The 21718-nt window shown below is 55.3% G+C and overlaps 1 protein-coding gene across 4 annotated transcripts; it reads right to left on the bottom strand.

Annotated features, from left to right (window-relative positions):
- Positions 1 to 1455: 1455 nt before the first annotated feature.
- Positions 1456 to 21330, bottom strand: MYL10 (myosin light chain 10). Of its 4 annotated transcripts, none has more exons than XM_025426331.3 (8): positions 21199 to 21330; positions 13910 to 14072; positions 10057 to 10149; positions 9476 to 9551; positions 8453 to 8557; positions 4682 to 4760; positions 1984 to 2032; positions 1456 to 1705 (listed from the first exon to the last, which is right to left on the bottom strand). In XM_025426331.3, the coding sequence occupies exons 3-8, from the start codon at positions 10090 to 10092 to the stop codon at positions 1607 to 1609; spliced, it is 444 nt and encodes a 147-aa protein (XP_025282116.1). In that variant the 5' UTR covers positions 10093 to 10149; positions 13910 to 14072; positions 21199 to 21330; the 3' UTR covers positions 1456 to 1606. The 4 variants fall into 4 exon arrangements, with proteins under 4 accessions (XP_025282116.1, XP_025282113.1, XP_025282115.1 ...); XM_025426328.2 differs by lacking the exon at positions 21199 to 21330 and adding an exon at positions 12384 to 12517 and having other exon boundaries at positions 13910 to 14043; XM_025426330.2 differs by lacking the exon at positions 13910 to 14072 and having other exon boundaries at positions 21199 to 21304.
- Positions 21331 to 21718: the final 388 nt, after the last annotated feature.

The raw sequence follows: 21718 nt of genomic DNA, 5'->3' as shown, positions 1-21718 counted from the left end.
CACCAATGCTTGAGCGGAGAAGGAGGAGGGGCAGAAGGAGGGGGAGAGAGAAAATCAGAGAATGTCAATCAGGCTCCACGCCCGCATGGAGCCCGACTCAGGACTCGATCTCATGACCTGAGCTGAAACCAAGAGTTATCACAGTTAACCCACTAAGCCACCCAGGCACCCTGTCATTTCTCTTGATGGATATTTCTTTTGCTTCCAATTTGGGACTCTTATAGATCCGTGAGTTCTCACACTTGTCTTTTGAAGGATATGTGTGGACATTTCTGGCGGTATCTGTGTAGAAGTGGGCGTGCTAGGTCAGGATCTGCACCCATTTTAACTTCAGGAGGAAGGACTGCTGCAGGCTGCCAAAGTGGTTGACACTTCATAATCCTGCCAGCAAACTCTGAGACTTCTATTTGTTCCACATCCTCATCAATACTTGGTGTTGTCGATCTTTTTTAATTTTAGCCATTCCGGTGAGTGTGTTCTATAAGGAGGTTTTCATTTGCGTTTTCCTTATAAGCACTGAAGCTGAGCATCTCATGAAGTCTTTCTTGGCCATTTGGAGACTATTATTTTTTTTTGTTGGCACATGTGTGGTTGTTAGCTTTCCATTATTGATGTGTAGGAATCTTTTTAATGTTTCTCCATAAAGTTTTGGGTTTTTCTTTTTTTTAAGATTTGTTTTTGAGAAAGAGAGAGAGAGAGACAGTGTGAGCACCGGCAGAGGGAGAGGCAGAGAGAGCAGGGAGCCTGATGTGGGGCTTAATACCAGGACCCCCAGGATCATGACCTGAGCTGAAGGCAGATGCTTAACCAACCGAGCCACCCAGGTGCCCCGATGTAGGATTTTTTAAAAGTATGTTCCGAATACAAGGTCTTTGTCAAAACCTATTCTCAATGCTGGGCTTTGCCTTTTCACACTCTGCAGTGTCTTTTGCTCAGTGGAAGTGTTTAATTTTGATGAAGTCTAATTTATGCACTTTCATTTATTTTATAGTTGATGCTACATGTGTCCTGTTTAAGGAATCCTTGCCTACCCCTTGAAAGTCACTTGGATCCATCCAAACCCTGGCCTCCACCTTCTTGGCCTCTGCCCAGCTCCTAGCTGCAAGATCTGCCCTGCACGGCCCCTCCCCCTCCCCTTGTGTCCCCACCCCACTTCTTGTCCTCCTCACTGCATGACCTTCTGGCCCAGGGACAGGGCTGGCTCATCTGTGTGTCCCCCAGAGCAGCATCAGGTCTGGCACGCCCAAGGTGCTCAATAAAAGCTTCCTAAATGAAGGCAATGTCCTGTGGCCCAGCTGGGGATCATTAAAACTGTCAATTAGTTCTAAACACCAGCTCATCAGGAACAGTTGAGCAAAGCCGGGGGAAGTAAAAAGTTTTGGAAAAACCACCAACACAGGAATGTTTTGCTTTCTCACCAACAGGAGCATTAATCACGACAACTCAGGCCTCGTTAGTGTTATTTATTCTCCCTTTGCCCCCGAGCCATGGGGCCAGGGGAGCCTCTTCTTTGCACACGTGGGCTGTAGGGGCTCCCCGGTGGTCACCCCAAAACACCGCCGGTGTTTGCTGCCTCTGAATGGTGGGGGCGGGGATCCCTGGCCTCCTAGTCCTTCTCCTCACCGTGTGTGATGACGTAGCACAGGTTCTGGTAGTCCAGGTTACCACACACATCTGGCGGGAAAGCCGCAAACATCTGCTTGACCTGGAGAAGGAGCAGGGTGTCAGCTTGGACATGGGTGGAGTGGGGGCCAGAGCCGGGACGTCACCCGGGGGCGACAGGCAGAACATTGGTCCCCTCTCTGCAGACAGAGCCAGGGATTGAGGGCCCAGAGGCCAGGGTCCCGCAGCCACCCCCACTCCTCCTTGTCCCCCTCCAAGGAGTCAGCGTCTAAAGAAGAGCGATCTCACGGGGCTGGGGCTGGGCTGGGCAGGACCTCCCCCAGAAGATTCTAGGCAGTGCCCTGGAAAGCCCGCACTCACCTCCTCCTCACTGAACCGGTCTGCCTGGGTCATGAGCTTCTCTTTGATGCTGCTCAGGGGAGAGGAAGGGTCAGGTTCAGGGGAAGCACCACCCTGGGGTGTGCACATGCAGATCCCCAGTGGGGAGGGGGGGTTGTGAGAGATGACAGGCGGCGGGGAGGCGTTGTATGCCAGGAGGACACCAGCCAGGTGTCTGTGTGGCCTCAGATGGACTCCTCAATCACTGAGACTCAGTTTCCTCCTTTGTAACCCAGACTCTCCTCCAAGGTGGGGGACCAAATGAAGTGAAACTTGGGACCCTGCCATGACCTTAGGGCCCACTCTGATGGCCCACTGTGTGCTAATAATCAACCTCCAGGTTCCTGAGTGGAGCCTCTCGGCCTCGGTTCTAGATGCACCACAAGGTCAGTGGGTGGCTTGAGCTGACATCTGCATTGTGCCTTCGAGAGTACAAGGTGCTTGCGCTCCGCCAAGGCATGGGAAGGTCCTGCCTGGGTCTCCTTTGCTCCTCATAGCCGTGGGAAGCAAGTGCTATGAGCCCCCTTTCACAGGGAAAAACTGAGGTTCGAGAAACATCAGGATTTGCAGTGATGGTGGGGCCCGTGTCCCTGGGATGTCCAGGGGAACAGCTGCCTGCAGAGGTCAGAGCTGCCTGGGCCTGGAGGGGCGGCGAGAGGTGAAGCCCCAAAGAACTCCTGCCCCAGGAGCTCGGAGGGCCCCTAGGCCTCTCAGGGGGTACAGCAGGCAGGGAAGGACCAGAGGCCTGAGCCGGGCCCTGAGCACTGGCAGTGGCGAGCCCGCTAAGGACCAACGCACATTTTCCATTATTTATGTTACTGTGGGACAGTCACAGTTTCCAACTCTCCAAGCTGGGGACTGTTCTCAGACTCCATTTCAGCCAGAGCCTCTCTGTGGCCTGCCTGGCAGGTCGCCACAGCTTCCAGGTCCCGTATCCCCGGGTGGGGGTGGGGGGGACTTCAGTTCCCAAACTGGGTCCCTGAGACAGGCCTGGCCTTGCACTGGTGGGAGTAAAGGTGAGTCCCAGTAGAGGGGTTGGTCCAGGCCACTCCGGGGGTTGCCCTCATTGCCTCCTGGGGGCCCCCAAGAGGAGTGTTGGGAAGCACAGACCGAGGGAGGGGTGAAGGAGAGGGCCCCAGCCTGCAGGAACCCTGAACAAACCCCTCGCCTACCCTGGGGAGCATGTGACTCACAACTTTGGAGGGGTGGGGGTGGTGAGAAGGTGTGAGAGACAAGATGGACCTTCTCTGTTTCCCCTCTGCCCAGCCCCTGCCCTCTCCTGTCCCCCAACACCCCCATTATGTGATGATTCCAGCGGGCAGCAAATCTAGTCTCAAAGCCTTGGGGCACCTGGGTGGCTCAGTGGTTAAGCATCTGCCTTTGGCTCAGATTGCGATCCCAGGGTCCTGGGATCGAGTACCACATCAGGCTTCCCACAGGGAGCCTGCTTCTGCCTATGTCTCTGCCTCTCTCTGTGTGTCTCTCGTGAATAAATAAATAAAATCTTAAAAAAAAAAAAGAAAAGAAAAGGGATGCCTGTGTGGCTCAGCGGTTGAGCGTCTGCCTTCAGCTCAGGGTGTGATGCCAGATCCAGGGATCGAGTCCCCCATCAGCCTCCCTGCGTGGAGCCTGCTTCTCCTCTGCCTGTGTCTCTGTATCTCTCTCTGTGTGTCTCTCATGAATAAATAAAATCTTTAAAAAAAAAAAAAAAAGCCAAGGCCTCAAGCATCATAATAGTCAGTAAGCCTGTGCCTGGGGAGGAAATCTTACCTGCCCCAGGCCACCCACAGGCCCAACGAGACCTCAGAAGCTCTGGAACGACTGCCCAGGGAGTTTGGTGTCCTAGCCTCTTGGCAGGCTGGCCCTGCCCACCGCCCTTGGCTCTGCTCGGGACTCTCACTGGGCTGAGGCACAGCAGGATGAGTGCCCCCACCTCCACAATGCCAGCCCAGTGGTCCCCAGGGCAGACACAGCATCCAGGGCCTGTTGCATGCAGGAGCTACCCCACTTAGACCCTGCCCACCTTTCCTTCCCTGCTCTCCCCCTACCTGTCATCCCCCATAGCCTCCGGCCACCCTCTCACCAACCCCACAGACCCCATGCCCTGTCCCTTCACTGCTGTGTTCCTGCATCTAGAACATTCCCTGCCCCAGCCTAGGCAGCACGTTGTTGCCCTTGAAGGCCCACTTCCACCCGCACTCCACCTCACCACTGGGAAATCTGCCCCTGGTGACCCCACACTCCATATACACTTCCGTGTAAAAACGGGAACACTGAGTCCCAGAAAGGGGAAGAGACACCGAGCAATGACTGAGCTGGGCAGGGCAGTGCCCTCCTGGTTCCTGGCCAGACACTGCCCGAGCTGGCTAAGCATTGGGTGCCAGAGGAGAGTGGGGCACAGCCCACCCCGTCCTCACCCCAGCTCGCTTATCACCTGAGCATCTGGGGAAGGAAAGCCAAAAGGAAGGGCAGAGTGGGGACACCTGGGTGGCTCAGCAGTAGAGCATCTGCCTTTGGCTCAGGTGGTGATTCTGGGGTCCGGGGAACGAGTCCCACATCAGGCTCCTGGCAGGGAGGGAGCCTATGTCTCCCTCTGCCTATGTCTCTGCCTCTCTCTGTCTCACATGAATAAATAAATAAAATCTTAAAAAAAAAAAAAGGAAGGGCAGAGTGGACTTACAAATCAGCCTTGACGAAACCTTTTCCTTCGGTGTCAAAGACTTTGAAGGCGTGGAGAATGGTCTCCTCAGGGTCTGTACCTAGAAGCAGCACACACAAGGCAGGGAGAGAGCCAGGGTGAGGAGTACAGGCTGGGGCTGGGCAGGAGCTGGGCTGGGGGGGCGGGGGGGGGGGCTTCGTCCCCAGTGTCCACTCCACAGTGGGAGCAAGAGAAGGGAGATTTTTGAGAAACAAGGAGTAGGAGTAACAACCGAGGGCATTACATTTAGTTATGAGCAGCCTGCACAGCTGTACAGGGAGACCCCAACTGACCCCACCTTTTTTTTAAAAATAGATTCTATTTATTTATTAATCGGGGGGCGGGGGGAAGAGAGAGAGAGAGGCAGAGGGAGGAGCAGGCTCCATGCAGGGAGCCTGACATGGGACTCGATCCCAGGTCTCCAGGATCAGGCCTGGACTGAGGCGGCACTGCATGCTTAACTCTCCTACCAATGGACCTGATCTTATAAATGGAGAAACTTGAAGCTCAGAGGTCATGATTAGTGAGGGTGGGGGTTGGGGTGGGGTCACCTCTGGGCCTCTCTTGCTACCCACGACATGCACAGGTTGGAAAGACAGTGCTGTACTTGGGGCTTGAAGGCTGGGCTTGGGCAGGGGCACTGGTAGGTCTGCAAGATGGTCCAGGCCAGAGGTAGGGGTGGGTGGAGGGTGGTGGGCTGCGGGGGCACAGCCAGAGAAGTTCTGTTTTGTCACCTCCACTGTGTGGGCTTGGGGGGGAAGATGTCCTTAGAAGGAGTTGTCTATTACCACAATGGGACCCCCCTGGTTGTACAGCTGGGGAAACTGAGGCCCAGAGAGAGGCAGGGTCTCAACTGAGGCCTCATAGCTATGAATGACAGGAGACCTGGTGCTTTTTTCCCTCTGTCACACTGCCCCTCTATTCACTGCAGACCAGGCATGTCCTTGTCCTTTCTCAAGGCTCAGCTATGTCACCAGGGACGTGGAGGCAAAGGTGGTGTTTGTTACCCACCTCCCAGGATCAGTTCACAAAATGGGTCGCTAGTGATAAAGATCTGGTCAAATGTTGATCAGTGATGGTTACAAACCCCTCTGAGTGCTGTGTGCCATTTTAGTTCCTGGAAGCCCCAGGACACCCCATGTGGTGGGTACTGATGTCCTCAGTTTGTCAAAGAAGAAACCGAGACAGAGGACCTTGCCTGAGGTCCCCGCTGATAAGGGGAGGGAAGGTCTGAAACTGAGTCTCTGGACTCCAGAGCCCCCAGCTTGTCCTGCTGCTCTGTGTTCCCATCTGTCAGACTGGAGACACATACCGGGCAGGATGCTATCTGAATCACTCGGCGTCCCTGAATGACCGAGCCTGGCACAGTGCTGGCCACAGCTGTGGGCTTCCTCCAAGGAGGGCAGTAGGGACCTGGGGGGATTACCCAGTCCAGAGCCTCAGCCCAGGGTTCCTCTGGGGCAGAGCCCCAGGCACTCCAGATTCTGGTCTCAGAAGCAGAGGGGGTGGGATCCCTGGGTGGCGCAGCGGTTTAGCGCCTGCCTTTGGCCCAGGGCGCGATCCTGGAGACCCGGGATCGAATCCCACGTCGGGCTCCCGGTGCATGGAGTCTGTTTCTCCCTCTGCCTATGTCTCTGCCTCTCTCTCTCTCTCTCTCTCTTTGACTATCATAAATAAATAAAAAATTTAAAAAATATATTAAAAAAAAAAAAAAAAAAAAAAAAAAAAGAAGCAGAGGGGGTGCCCAAGGGATTATGGTGGGGAGCTGGTGGGAAGTCTTGGCCTCCCAGGGTTTGAGAGAGTCCTCCCTGCTGGGGCAAGCTGGCTCCAGCCCACCTTCCTAAGGACCAGTGGTCCCGGGCTCAGGCCCAGTGGCCAGAGCAGTGACCTCCTGGGCAATGACCCTGGCCCGACCCTCCCCTCTCTCCTGCCACAGAAGATCTCTGCTCTGTGGACTGCAAACCACAACAAATGAATGGGCTGCAGAGTGGCCATTGGGAATCATATGGCCAAGTGTCCTCATCCCAGTGAGAGGGATGAGAGGGTGCCTGCCCCAGCCCCCCTGACCCCTCTCCTGTCCTCACTGCGGCCAAGTGTGCAGGCTCAGCCAAGTTCATATGACAAGCTCAGATGGAGCCTGGTACCCCTGCAAAGATGAGAAAAAAGCTGCAGTCTCTTGGCCCCACCTGGCCTTGGGTCATAGCTCTTAGCTCAGCCGTCACCAACATGAGCTTCGGGCCTCTGCCGCCTGCATAGAATCATTGGCTAGAGTCATGTATGTCTTTCCTGCAAGTATACCCCTACCCCAGCCCCAGGGGGTTCTGAGCTCTTCAAGGAGATGGTCACAGTCCCGGGAATAACCCCTAACAGCTTCCCGGAGGAGGGCCAGCTCCAGCTCCCCACTCACTCCATGTCTGGCCCTCAGTTTCCATGGAGGGTGGGGCCATTAGGTCACAGGTTGGCTTTCTAGCTCCAGGAACAGCCAGGACAGTGTGTGTGGAGGCTGTCGTACTTTCCAGCAGGCCACAACCCATGAGATTATTATGATTTGCTGCCAAACATCATCCGTGACGTTGCTAGGGTCACCCCTGTCGTGGGTTGAGGGTGACCCCCAGAACATATGCCTGTGTCCTTATCTCCAGAACCTGGAAATGTCACCTTACTTGGAAAAAGGGTCTTTGCAGATGTAAGGAAATGATGTTGAGATGAGGGGACCATTCTGCATTATCCCAATAGGCCCTAAATCCAGTGACAATTGTCTTTCTAAGAGTGAGGGACGGGGAGATGGCCAAGCAGAAGAAGAGGGGGCCGTGTGACCACAGAGATAGGGATGGGAGGAGGCAGCTACCAGGAGCCAGAAGAGGTAAATAAGTGGGGCTCTCCCCTTGAGCCCCTGATGGAAACTCTTGTCCAGATTTCAGACTTCTAGATGCCAGAAATGAGAGAGAACATTGCGGCTTTTTTGAGCTGTCAAATTTGTGGTTCTTTGAGCAGCCTCAGGAAACCAATACAATTCCCATTATACAGACAGAAAACTGTGGTGCAAAGCCTGGCCCAAGGTCACCCTGGGGATCAGTGGGCGGCCACCAAGCAAGGGCAGCCCGAGTGTGGGTGGTGATGTGTGTGGGGAGGAGTCTCACCTCCCAGGGAGTCACAGCCCAGGAAGCCTTGAGCCCAGGAAAATGCTGCTAAGGAGCAAAGGGTAGCTCCCTGGGGCCCAGAGAGAAAGGGGCCGGGATTGTCCTGACCACTGCCCTGACCCCACACCCTAGGCCTGAGGCTGCATCTCAGGAGGGGCAATGGTTAGAGCGAGGAGTCATGGTTGGGGTTCTATCCCAGCCACTTTGATGCTGGGGCACCTGGCACAGGGATGGTGACCTCTGAGCCTCTAGATCCATTCCCTGGAAGCTGTGTGAATGACCCTCCTGGTACTGGGGTCAGTCACGGTAGCTTCCAGAACCCCCTTCCCAGTATCCTTCCTCCCGTTGGCCATGAGGCAGAGCAGGTAAGATGAGCCCGGGGATAGGGAAGTGAGGCTGGGGCCCCGTCCTGATGTTGGGCGGAGGGTTTTCACACAAACTGTCCCCTCCCATCCCGCAAGGCAGGCATCATTACAGTCACTCCTACTCTGAGTAGAGGTAGAAACTGGGGCGGGGCCCAGGAGGCATCCGGGGCTATACCATGCCCCCAGCTGTCTGCACACAGGGCCAGGCTGCCCATGCCCTCCCCAGGGCCACCTGGAGCCCCACTCACCCTTCAGTTTCTCCCCAAACATGGTCAGGAAGACGGTGAAGTTGATGGGCCCAGGGGCCTCCTTCACCATGGCCTCCAGCTCCTCATTTTTCACATTGATGCGGCCTGGGGGAGGAAGGGGGGACACCCAGGATCACCATGAGGCACAGAGGGCATCCTGCCCGCCAGCAGCCCAGGACAGCAGAGCTCAGAACCAGGGAGCGTCCTGCAGGGTCTCCCAGCTCTACTCTCCCACTTCCCCCACCCCGACTCAGCCCTCAGGCCCTGCCCACCTCCTGGGGGACCTTAGAAGGGGGACACATTCAGCCACAGTTAGCCTGGGGCTGCCCCCAGCCTCACCACCCCCACTGCTGCCACCTGGGCCTCCCTGGAAAGGAGAGCAAGTGGGTGATTATCTCCATTTCACAGATGAAGGAACAGGCCCAAAGAAGCCGAAACAGAGGTGCAGAGCTCAGAGCGCATATGCTCCAGGAGGAGGTCACCTGGGGTCGGGTGGGGGGACTCGGGAGTTCCTCATGGTCCCAGTGGAAAACCGTACCTCCAGGAGCTCAAAGCTTAGTTCAGACATGACTTGGTTATGCCCCCTTCCTGCGACCTGAACCCCCACCCCGTTCATGCCTTAAGGCGTCTCTGTGGGCCCTTAGAAAGGGCAAAAGCCTCCCTTGGCAGCCGAAGCCCAGTAGCCTTGAGTCCTGTGGACATGTCCAGCCTCCTCCCCGAGCATCTCCCCCTGCTCTCTTGCCCTCTTACCCCACCCCAGCCTCCTAGGCCAGGCCTTTGCATGGGCCATTCATGCACCTGGTGCCCGCCCTGCATCCCTGGCCCAGACTGCCTCGAACCCCCAGGAACCTCCCCTGACCTTCCAGGCACCGGCCACCCCTCCCCTGTATCCCCATGGCACCCAAGCCCCTCACACCCATTACAACTGCTGCCCTGGCCTGTCCCCAGGCACCCACTCTTTCCAGAAGGCCTGGGCTCAGTTCTGCCCCAAGCGCTGAGCTTCCCCAACTACTGGTCACCCACCCAAGGCAGCAAAGGTGTCCCTCAGGTCCTCCTTGTCGATGAAGCCATCCCGGTTCTGGTCCATGATGGTGAAGGCCTGGTGGAGACATGGGTACTGAGCAGCCACCTACCCACTCGTCCAAGCCTGAGCCCCTCCCCAGACCCCCCCCACACACACCCGGGGCTGTTGTCTTGCACACTGCTGTCTGGATAACCTCAGTACAGACCCCTCTGGCCGGCTGGCGTCCTGGCTCAGCATGGCACGAGCACAAGAGTGTTGGCTAACCCACTCAGCTCCCCCTGCACACCTGGGGCGCTATGGCCCTCCCTCACTTCATGCTGCAGCAACCCCATTTCACAGAAAGGGAAACTGAGGCTCAGAGAGCAGAAGGACTCGCCTGAGGTCATGCAGCAAGCAAAGGCTTAGGCAGAGAGGGGCAGGGGTTTGCCCAAACACAGCAAGTCACACCCCTAGGCGTGGAGGTGCACCCCGGCAGCCTCTAAGGGGAGTGACATCATCACCCCCACAGACTGAGGGTGACCCGGGCCTTGCCGCCCCCCCTCCCAAGTGCTTTTTCCATGCATCGCACTGACCAACCAACCTCTTTAAACTCCTGGATCTGGGATTGATCAAACATGGAGAAGACGTTAGAGCTGGCTCCGCCTTCTGCTCTCTTGCGGGCTCTCCGCGGTGCCTGTGAGGTGCCAGGTGGGGTGCTGCAGGAGCCCTTCCTCCAGAGGTCACCATGCATCCTGTCCGCCCCCCACGCCTCACCCCCCAGAGTGCCACCCACGGTCCCAAACGACACGGCCGCCCCGGGCGGCAGGGTGCAGCAGGCGGACAGGGAGACTTGTGGGTAAGCAGAGGCTGGAGGCTGGGGACCCCCCACCTTCCTGACCCAGTATGGGGAACCCGAGCAGTATACTAGAGAGGACCACATCTCCCTGTGTTGGGCCACATCTCCCTGTGTCGGTCCCTCCTCGGGGCTCCTCTGCGCCCACCCAGGGCCCAGCAGCCAGAGCTCAGGACCCATCTCTACAGCAGGCAGAGCAGGTGACCATCCACGTGGAGGGTCTCTGGCCAGCCGTCCTGCCTCCACATGCCTCTCTCAGGATATCAGGGGCCTGAGAGCCCGCCATTGAGCATTCCCCGAAAGCTCTGGGTCCCCAGGACCTTCCCCACCAAGGGGACCTCACCCACAGCAGTATTCACCAGGAGTTGGCCACAAGGGGAAGGACAGCCCGGGCTTCACGGGGCAGGAGGGGGCAGGGGTGGTCCCAAGCCCCTGTCCTCCCCCCCCTCCCCAGGACCTGGGCTTCCCCTGCCCACCCCGAGCCCCTGTGTGGTCTCCCCTCCCCGAGCTCACGCCTGTCCCCCCCCCCCACCCTGCACTCACCCCCACTTCCCCTCCGGCTCCCAGGCTCAGGAGCAGCAGCGCCGGCTGACTTATAATTAGCTTTTACTGGGTGCTTTGTCTCCACTAATCCTTTGAAAGGGGGCTGGCAGGGCAGCCAGGACGTTATGGTGCTGTAAAACCTCTGTAATATTTATAAATCCCTTCAGACATCATAAAGAAAGGAACCTCCCTGCGGGGCTCATCTCACATAATTACATACACATTTCCCTCTGATTAATAAAAAACAATCACTTCCGCCTGTGGGCTAGTCTACCCTCTCTCTCCTAGGACCTGCCCTCGGCCTGGGTGTCCCCCATCCTGCCTCAGCCAGCCTATTACATCCCTCTTGTGGCACGTCACCCCGCTGTGTGCCAGGCCCTCCTCCAGGACACCCAGGAGAGGACGGGATTGTTCGCTCGGACTCCCCAGGAGCACCCTGAGCCTCAGGGCCCTGACCAGCCAACCTCCTGCTCTCCCAGCTGGGACCCTTCCGAAAGGAACACCTCACGGCGGAAGGGCATCCCCCAGACCCGAGTTCAAATCCTCTCTTTGCCGCTCACAGCCCTGCGATGTTGAGAAAATCAGTTGCCTGCTCTGGAGCCTCCGTGTCCCCATTTATTAAACCAAGATGATGCCCACCACAGAGCATCAGGACATTTATTAGGTGCCTGCTGACCTCTAGCCAGGCCCTGTGCCCGGTCCCAGGGACCTCGTGCCAAATCAGGCCCTGCTTTGTCCCCAAGGATACCCCCCACCTCCCTGTCCAGCTGGGAGACAGATGATCAGTAGAGAGTGATGGAGGGAGTGACAGACACTGAGAACACAGGGAGGCCCCTCTTCTGCTGGGGTATTCAGAGCAGACCTCTCAGAGGAGGTGGCTTCTGAGCTGAGGTTGACAGCCAGGTCAGAGTTCTCAGGCCAGGAGGGAGAGTGAAGGTGTGAGAGCCAGAGACTTGGAAGTGCCGTGCCATTGAGAGCCTGCAGGGCCACCCCAGGGGCTGGAGACTGGGGCAAGGGGCGGGCAGCAGGGCAGGCCCCATGGCAGTCTGCATAGGACCTGGGCCATCCCAGAATATCAACCCCGATCCCCCAGGAGCCATGTCCTCTCAACAGGAGCAGTCCTGCCTCTGCCATGAAACCTCCAAGCCTAGCCCACCCTGCCTCCCTCTAGCCTCCTCTTCCTCGTTCCTACCCACCCTCCACCACCACTTCACCTCGGCAGCCCCCCCACCAAGTCCAGGAGACAGAGGCCCAAATTGGGACCTACATGGATAGACTGGCCATCCTTTAAGGACAGTCCAGGGCAGGCCAGGTGCAGGGATAACATCAAGGGTGAAGAAAAAGGTCAGGACCAGGGACAACACAAGGTCAAGGTCAAGGATGTCAGTGAGAGGAGCAAGGTCAAGGTCAGGGTGAGTTCAGGCATGAGGTGAAGGCCAGAATCACAAATGAAGTCAAGGTCCCAGGATGAGGTCAGAGTCGAGGGATGAGGTCAGGGTCAGGAGGCAGGGCAGCCCCAGCCTTCCCCCTACCATGGTCTGAAGTGCTCCCTCTCGATGCAGCAGGGCAGGCAGTTCTCAAAGATGGCTCTTTAAATAGTGCTCCAGGTCCGGACAATAGTTTGGAAGGTGACAGAGGACAGGATGGAGGCCTCCCTGCCAGGCACCTGTCAGGGGCCATTTGGAGTGGGTGGGGACCAGGCACTGTCCAAACCGCAGGATCTCCGCCTGTTCTGGGCCAAGCGGATCTCTGCACCCAAGAGACCATGGCCCAGGAAGGGGCACTGGGCTGAGAACGCACAGTATGTTGAGGCCTGGGACCAGCTGGGAGGACTTGGCCTTGGGCCATTTGAGGTCAACAATGCTTCCAAGGCAGGGCCGCCCTCACCAGCTGGGAAAATTCACGGCTGCAACATGGCCCGACCCCTTGGGCTGTGTGACTTGGAGTGGGTCACCATCCTTCACCGGTGCAAAGGGGCAAGCACGTATCAGCCCCAGTCAGCTCAGGGAGAGGCCCCTCAAGCAGTGCGACTACTGCCTAGTGGTTGGTTACCAGTGCTACCATTACCCCCTCCAGCCCTCAGGCCACTGAAAACATCTGGGGAGCTGAAAAAGCAGAGACAGCCAAAAGAAAAGTGGAACCCCAAGTGGAGCCAAAAGAAAAGGTGACCCCAATGAGAGAGAATTGGAAAATGAGATCGCCATTCCACGCTGGCCACACGTACCCCCAGACGTGGACCATCCCCACCAGGCCTGATCCAGCCCAAGAATTCTCCAGCAGATGTGCCAAGCCAAGCCCGCACCTGTCCCTGGCAGGACCCCATGTGTCCAGCACAGCCCAGCAGCCCCCATCCGTCCAGCCAAGTTGGCTCTCATGTGGGACCCACCACCTCTGATCTGCTGCCAGGGCCGGCAGTGCTGGGCTCAGGCAGCGAGCCCACCCGGCTCCAGGCACTGCACAGCTTAACTGTCCCTGGAGCTGGTCTCCAGGCCTCCAGGCCCCAGGATGGCTGATCCCTGCCTTGGGGGAGGAAACGTGATGATGACAATAAGAGCAGCAGCTCACGTTTATAAAAGGGTCAGGGCATGTTCTAAAACATGCGTCCTCACCCCCATTTTCCAGGTGACAAAACTGAGGCTCTCACAGGTGAAGTCACTCATCTAAGGCTGAAAGCAGTGGTTCCAGTGGTTCTGGAAAGTTCTGCCCATCCCGATGCTCACCTCCCTGACCTCCCTGGGACGTAGGATGGAAACTTCCACACTGAGCTGGGGCCAGGACTGCCATCCTGACCCCTGGCAGGGACCAACCACATGCTCCACAGGCGCCCAGCAGGCTGGGGTGAACGCAGGAGATGGGCTGTGTAAATGCGGCAGGTCCACAAGGAGGGGCAGGGGGCTGCTGCCCGCACCAGCTATGGGGAGCTGCCCTTCGTTGCCCAGTCCGCGAGCCTGGCCCTGCGTGGGGAGAGATTTGCCATCTGGGGCTTTACCACCTGCTTCCTGCTGGCCAGAGGCCTCCTAAGCTCCTGCCTCTGGGGATCACCACCCAGGACTCTCACCCACGGAGGGGCTCCGGAGGTCAGGCCAGTCCCGCGTGAGTGAGCCACCCAGCTGTCAGGAGGAGGGAAATGCAAGAGGGGATGGCAGTGACAACAGGGGTTCCATACGCTTAGCAAACTAGTCCTGATGTCCTGATGTTTTCCTTGCCCGGCCTCCTTCTCCCTGTAACAAAAGTGGGGAGCCCTGATCAAAAACCTGGTCGGGACTGTGATAACTGACAGGAGAGATGGGGGGAGAACTTTTGTCCCTGGGGCGAGCAGGGCTGTGGCGAGGGGGTGGGCCTGCAGGGCCCCGAGCCAGGAAGCTGTGAGCTCTGCCTACGTCGTCGGCCCTCACTTGGCCAGTGAGCTGGCGGCGATGGCGAGTCTGTTGCCATTGCCGTCCGGGCCACACTGTTTGGCCCAATGGACCATGGGGTGGTCCCCAAGGGGCCTGTGCTTTCAGCCAGGGGCCTCCTGGGAGTAAGTAGCTTCAGAACTGGAATTCCAGGTCAGACTGGGGAAGTCAGAGGAGTACTTAGCCCCTTGTGAAGAGCACCCCACTTTCCAGAGGGCAACTCAAGGTCCCAGGGGTCACCAGACCTGGAAGGGAGCTTGAAAGGCATCAACTGCCTTTCAACATGGCCTGTCCCCTGCGAAGTGACAGCTGTCACCCACATCACGAGGGAGCAAAGTGGGCCAGGTGACCTCGCCTATTACATCTCTCCTAACTGTCCCTTCTAATTCTTCATGGTCAGCAGGCTGTCCTCTGCCCCCCAGGCCTCCCTCCTGGCCGGCCACCCTCTTGACCTTCACCATTTTCCCGATGATTTGCGAAATCTCCTTCCTCCAAGCCTTTGACCATGGAGAGTATTCCCTCACCCCAACCACACCTCCATCCTCCTACTTTCTTTTCTATCATCTCTCACTTCCTCCTGGAAGCTTTCCTTGGTTTCCCTTCCCTTCCCTCCTCCACTACAATCACTGCTTCTCTCTGACCTCTGCTCTGTAGATCTGTGACTACCTGCCTTTCCCTTGGCCTAGGACCTTACTGTCATTGCTCCTTGGCCTCCAGCCACCTGGCCTCTAGGAGCACAGAGGCCTCAGTAATTCTGGCCTCCAGGAGTTGCTCATACATAACCTTCCACATGGGGAACCATTGTTAGAGACTTTCTGGCTAGAGTGATCTCAGAGATCCAGTGGAATCCACTGGCCCTCTGAGCCCTGCTAGATGCTGAGTGTCCTTTGCAGACTCTCTCAAGTGACTCTTGCTTTGCACATCATCTGTGATGGGGAACTTACCACTTCCCCAAGCAGAGGCAACTCAGAATTGGCAAATGCTCATTGATTATCTGCTGTGGCCCTACCCGGGTGTTCTGGGAGACTAAAAACTCATCCTTGACAAATTCCTGGGTTTGAATCATTTTAGTAACACAGTCAGACAATGTATGCTGCGTGTATTCATTCATTCATCAAATATTTATGGGTACTTTTGAGTGCTGAGCATTGCAGACACAGACATGAAAAAAACAGGTATGGTTTCAAGCGTGAGGGGACAGAGCACCATGACCTGTCAGAGGAGGCTTTATGGGCTGCGGTCCATCTGACTGTGACTCGAAGAATGAGGACAAAAACGGGAGTTGTCATTGCTCTGCGGAAGAGCAGGGGGATGTGTAGGACATCCCAGAGCACTCACAGAGCTGCCCAGATATGAAGGCATATAAAGTGAGGGGCCAGGGTCAGGCAGGATTGGGGAGCAGAGGGGCCAGGGGAGCTCAGGGGCGGCAGCCGAACCCTCCAGAGGTGACCCAGGCAGGGACTGGCCAAGAGTCCCCAAACCTGGCTCGGAAGCTCCCTCTTCTGGTTTGGGAGTGACTCCTGACCCCTTCTCCCCCTTCAACCGTCAAACCCAGTCAAACCCATAGCTCTTTTTACAGCAGGATGCCATAGCCACAGGCCCCTTGAACAGGATGCATCATCCGTGCTTCTGCAGAGTGAGTGAGTTTGCCAGCCTGCCCAGCTACAGCCATAAAACAGGCGGAGGCATTCCGGGAGACATTCTTCTTAGCTTTAAAGGCTTCTCTGTCTTTTCTAAGTGGTTCCAAATTAGAGGAAGGCTCCAGACAGGGGCGGGCCTGGGGAGGAGGGGACACGAGGGAGTTTGGGAAAAGACAGACCCTCCCCCTAATTGTCTTCAAAACCTTGGTCCTCCCGTCTGGTAATTAGGGAGTTGACAGTGCAAAAGGCAATTTCCTTTGGGGTAAGAGGGAGAAAACAGCTAATTGGCTCTAAGTCTGGGTTCTGGCTGAAATATTAACTACAGGGTGGTGGGCTGCTCTGGCCTGACCCAGGCTCTGGCCCTGGTCACTAGGAAGTAGGGAGGGAAAGGCCAAGGAGCCATGCTGCCTTGGGCAGGCCAGTAAGGCATGTGGTGCTCCCTCTCCCCAGCCCCCGCACCCCTGCCCCTTGCGAGCTCCGGCCCACTGTGCCGGTAGCGCATGTTGGATATCCCTCGGCTCCATGCCGGGTTTATTGTTCTGGATTCTGAGTGGGGAGCATCGTCCTCAAGGAGCATGCACTCCCCGGTATTGGGGGCCTAGCCTCCTAGAGCTTATTTGGAGAGCCTCTGGGGTGGGGAGGAAACCGCTCCTCTGCCCAATCTCTGATTTCATTACTGAGGATGTCAGAGGGAGGTGGGGGTGGTGACAAGTCAGTATCAGAACCCAGACTTCCGGACCCCGGGCTTGCAGGAGGTCCTTCCCACGTGCTCACCTCTCCTTTCTCAGACCCACGTGGCTGCAGAGGTAGACAGGGCTGGCCTGCTGACCAGGTTACAACTGAGAGAATTCAAATGTCCAGTAATGGGAGCATGGGGCTCTCGGTGCAGCATTACCCACCCCAGAAAGTGAGGGTGACATGTCTTGCCAGCCACAGTAGCCACAAGGCAGGTGAGACCCAGCACCAGCTGTGAGTTATTGCAGGGATTCAGCAGCACAGAAGCAACCTAGTGATTATAGTTCAGAGTCAGCTCAACTCAGACATGCGATTATAAAAGTGAACCTGTCCTTGGGCTGCATGAATAGAGGTCTAAATCCTCAATCCAGGGAGGTGACAGTACTACCTTCCACTGACTTACACAAACAATAAGAGACCTATGCATGGATTGTGGCTGAGAAGCGAGGGGCTCTCAACTGGAGAGAAACAGCTTTAGTGGAGAGCATCACTGTGGCAGCTTTGTCAGTTTATCAGCTGGGCCATCGCCTGTATACCCACCTGGTTGGGACCAGCACTCCACAGTCGCCATCTTCCCTCCCCCTGGTGTTTGTAGCTAGGCTCACCACCTGTCTCCCAGCTTGGCCCCTTGGGAAGAACTTTCCCTAGGTTACCCCCACTTAAATCCAATCATTTGGGTTATTAGTTATTGCCATGTGGAGAATCACACCCAAATTACAGGGGTGCATTCACGGTTCTATGAGTCAGAAATCCAGGAAAGGCATAGTGAGGGTAGCTTATGTCTGCTTCATAACATCTAAAGAATGTTCCCACAGCTGGGAAGACATCAAGGCTGGGGACAGCTGGACGGCTAGTGCTAGAACCATTCAAGGCTTGACGACTCACATGTTTGGCGTCTGGGCCCAGAAGACTTGAAGCCACGGCTGTCAGACTTCTATGTGGTGGCTCAAGACACCAGCACTGCTATCCCAGCAAATGAGGTGGAAGCCTGTGGCGTCCTGTGACCTGAGCTCAGAAGTCACAGAGTGACACTCCTATCCTACTGTCTTGGTCAAAGCGGGTCACCAGGCCTGCCTGGTGGCAAGGAGAGGCCGTCTAGACCCTGCCTCTTGAAGGAATGCACCAAAGTATTTGCAGGCATTCTGCAACTGCCACTCCCAGCCAGCCTGGGCTCGGGGGAGCTCAGAAAGTGGCCTAAGCTCACAGACCTGGTCGGTAGAGGAGTCAGCATCCAGAGACAGTCTGGGGGGACTCTGTCCTACCGCAAGTATGTGAGCCCAGAGAGGCTTTCCAGAAAGCTCACCTGGGGCCAGAAAGTGTGGTAGGTGGTCACTCTCTCTCCACAGCCAGAAGGCCTGAGTTTAGACAGGGGCCAGAGCAGGGATGAGAGGCCGGGGCCCCTGGTTCACAAAGAGGCGGACACCCCTTATCCCACTGGACAGCTCAGGAAACTGAGGCCCGGAGCACGGAAGGGCTGGGTCAAGGTGCCACTGTGAGACTCACACCCCATCCCCCAAGGGCTACCTAGAGCAGAGCCAGGAGATGCGAATGGGCCCTCCCTTGAGACGCAGGGTGTCCCAGTGGCAGATGGTAGCTCAGGCAGGGCTTGGGCTTGGGGCCCTCCCAGGGGCCCGGAGGCTGCCAAACAGGCCCAATTTGCTGTACTAATATGTGCTTTCTGCTGCTTGGAGCCTCCTCACACCCTCTCCTGTGAGCCGGGCCAGCGGCAACAGAACAAACTATAATTATGTCAGCCACACCCTGCTGCCCTAGTTTAGCAATTAGCCAAGTTGCCCAGCATCCAGCAGCTTCCACCCCAGCCTGGCTCGGGGTGGAGTCAATCAGAAGCCGGGGGTGGGGGGCGAGGGGCCGCTTTTTAAAGTCCCCACCTATCCTCACCCAGAAATGAATCTGCAAATGGGGCTTCCTTCCCCAGCTGGCCACCTATGGCTCTAGCCAGGCCTCAATCACCGAGCCGGGGCCCCCCACCCCACCCCACAGGCTGGGGCCCCCACGGTGGAGCGGACAGTGAAGAGCAGAGCCTTCCCCGGAAGACATCCCTCCCTGGTGCCCAGGCTTATGGGCTGATCTGTAGGGGGACTGGCAGTACAGCCACAGGCTGAGCATCAGGTAGACCTGGGGCAAGTCCTGCTAGGCGCAGCTGCTCCGTGGCCTCCCACATCGCTCAAATTCCCCAAGATCACCTCATCTTCACCCGTAACACAGAGTGGCTCATTAGCACATTGTTTCAGCCAGGCTTTGGCTTTTTGTCTCTCTCCTGTCTTTACCCAAGCCCTGGGTTTCCTCCTTGGCCTCTGATTCCATGCCTCAACCTGACCAGTCCTTTTGATCTAGAATCCCAGGTGTCCAGCAATTCTGAATGCTGCCTCTGCTGCAGGAGGCCAAGGCTCCTTGGATATGGTACATAGTGACCTTCAGGTTTGTCTTTAATCTCAGACATCCAGAGCCAGTCACCGAGGCAGGAACACCGTGCGCAGCTCCAGGTGTACTGCCACCACCTAGAACCTAGACTACAAGGGAAATGGTAACATCTACAGTGAGCAGTGCACAACCCCAATGGCTGCACGTGGCAACCCTTCTCCAAGGTGCATAGTCTCAACTCTTTCTCTCAACCAAGTATGATATGTGTCCTGGGGGCACAGGTTCAGCCACCCACCTAACCTCTCCTGCGGGACTGCTAGCCCAGAAGGATGATGTTCTCTAGGAAGTAGAGGAAAGACTTCTTCCCCACTCTCTTCTGGGTTGGTGCTATCCTAGAGTTCTGAATACAGTTCTGGTCTACTCTGTGGGAGAAACAGATAACACTGAAGGAGATATTGCTGGAACTTGGGAGATGGTAACAACCCAGACCCACATTGTCCGGGTCTAGCTGGGGCTGTGAGTCAGCAGATAGCCCAGCAGAACTTCTCAGACCTCAGGCTTACAGAACTGGATTGATCATGATCATTGTTCACGGGACACCCTCATCACTGGATCATGCGTGGCTTTTGCTTTTTCTTCATTTAACTGATTGATTGATTGATATCATGAACACCCATGAGCCCTTCATCTGACCCAATAACTAGAATATCACCAATAACTTGTATCCCATCCAGCAAAAGCCACCTGAATTTTATCCACTCTCTTGCTTATTTTTGTTTTATTACATATTCATGTATGCAAAAAAACATATTCATGTATGCTTACAAAATACATTGTTTAGCCTTGTTCATTTTTATTATTTATTATTTTTTAAAGTAGGCTCCATACCCATCATGAGGCTTGAATTCACAACCCTTAGATACAGAGTTGATCACTCTATTGACTGACCCTGCCACGTGCCCTTAGCCTTTCTTATTTTTAAACTTTAATTTAAAAGTACAGCAAAAGTCTTCTGGGATTTGTTTTTTCACTCAACATTATATTGCTAGGTATAGAAAATTGAATGACTGGCTCCAATCTTTCTCACCTCCCAGGTCAGCACCTTTGCCCTGGCCTTACTGTGGGCAGACTATTTTCCTGCCCCAAGACTTTGGGCTTAGCCATGTTGTGGTGCAAGGTCAAAAATTCAAGCACTGTCTTGATATCTTGGAGCAGAGTAGCACTCGTCAATCCACAGACCTTTGACTGAGGCAGGGCTGCCAGCCAAGCTCAGTCTAGATTAGCTGAGATCAAGCTACCCCCGGCCAAACTGTAGATTCATGAGAAGGAAGGACTATTGCTTTCACCGTTGAAGGGAGACTTGGGGTATTTGTTATGCGGCATTATTGTGTCAATAGCTGACCGTTACACTGAAATTCATCTGTCTTGTCATGTGAAGCTGTATGTGGTTTATTCTCATAAAGGTCACTGCCTGGGTGGCTCAGTGGTTGAGCATCTGATTTTGGACTAGGTTGTGATATGGGTTCCTGAGATCAAGTCCCATATCAGGCTCCCCATGGGGAGCCTGCTCCATCTGCTATGTCTCTGCCTCTCTCTCTGCATCTCTCATGAATAAATAAATAAGATCTTTAAATATATATATATATAATTAAAAAATAGAATCTTTAAAAAAAAGAAAAAGAAAAATATTTTAAAAGAAAAAGAAGTTCTCTGTTTTAATGTAGCTAAATGTCTCCATCTTTTCTCTGAGGACTGGTGTTTCTTGAACCTTCTTTATTAGCAGCAAACAATACCAACCACAGCTAGTACTATATTTTCTATAACAGGGATAAGTGAGATTATGTCAAATTCACATGATAAAATACTGTGTTGCAGTTAAAAATCATATATCAGGTGAATATTATGATATAAAAAGACAATCACATTATAATAAGTAAAAATAGCAAGTGACAAAATATCACAGAGGATTCTATTTCAGTGTGTGCTGGATGAACTGGAGGCTGCCCACCTTGCAATAGGCCCAGACTTGGAATAAAAAGCAAATAATTCGAGTCGGGTACATCCCTGCAGGGAAGAGAAGAGAGCCCTTTACTGCTGGGGCAGGTTTATTGTGATCAAGCCGGGCTCCCGCCGGCAGACCTACCCTTCCAAAGGGAGTCAGGCCAAAGCTGCACTGCTAAGGGAAGTATATTCACCTTGATTTGAAATTGGCCTGTGTTCTTCTGAGAAAGAAATCATGAAAACAGTGCTGGCTTTGGGGACATGTGCGTAGCTCTTGTCCTCCTGAGGGTGACCACGTAGCTCTCTCTGGCAAGGTCCTGAGCTGGGCCGGGCCACCCACCTGCATCACAAGTGAGGTGTCAGAATGGGGTGGGGGTGGGGAGCAGATGGGGAGGGTCTGGGGATTTTTCTATCAGAGAAGCTTAGGAGCCACATTCTATTGGAAGGAAGGACTTGAATTAAAGTTGAAATTCATACAGGGGTGCCTGGCTGGCTCAGTTGGTAGAGCTTGTGACTCTTGATCTCGGGGTCCTGAGTTCAAGCCCCATGCTGAGCATGGAGCCTACTTAAAAAAAAAAAAAAGTTAAATTCATATAACAAGTGCCCTGATTATCCATACTGTCTGTTTCAGGTGGCTGGAGCCGGGGACAGGGGCGGGGGCACCTGTAGAGAGACTGGTGGGAGAGCTAAGACCCCTAAGCCGGACCCCTAAGC

This window comes from Canis lupus, chromosome 6, assembly GCF_003254725.2.
Source record: "Canis lupus dingo isolate Sandy chromosome 6, ASM325472v2, whole genome shotgun sequence".
Classification (NCBI taxonomy): Eukaryota; Metazoa; Chordata; class Mammalia; order Carnivora; family Canidae; genus Canis; species Canis lupus.
Note: the sequence above shows the minus strand (reverse complement) of the source record. Positions and strands in the feature narration are given on the sequence as shown.

What these genes read in the sequence shown, in the direction of transcription:
- MYL10 (XM_025426328.2), bottom strand. An exon ending in GGACACCTTTGCTGCCTTGG is followed by an intron (nt 8,558 to 9,475) that starts GTGGGTGACCAG and finishes TTCCTCCCCCAG; the next exon opens with GCCGCATCAATGTGAAAAAT. An exon ending in GGTTTCGTCAAGGCTGATTT is followed by an intron (nt 2,033 to 4,681) that starts GTAAGTCCACTC and finishes TCCCCTGAGCAG; the next exon opens with CATCAAAGAGAAGCTCATGA.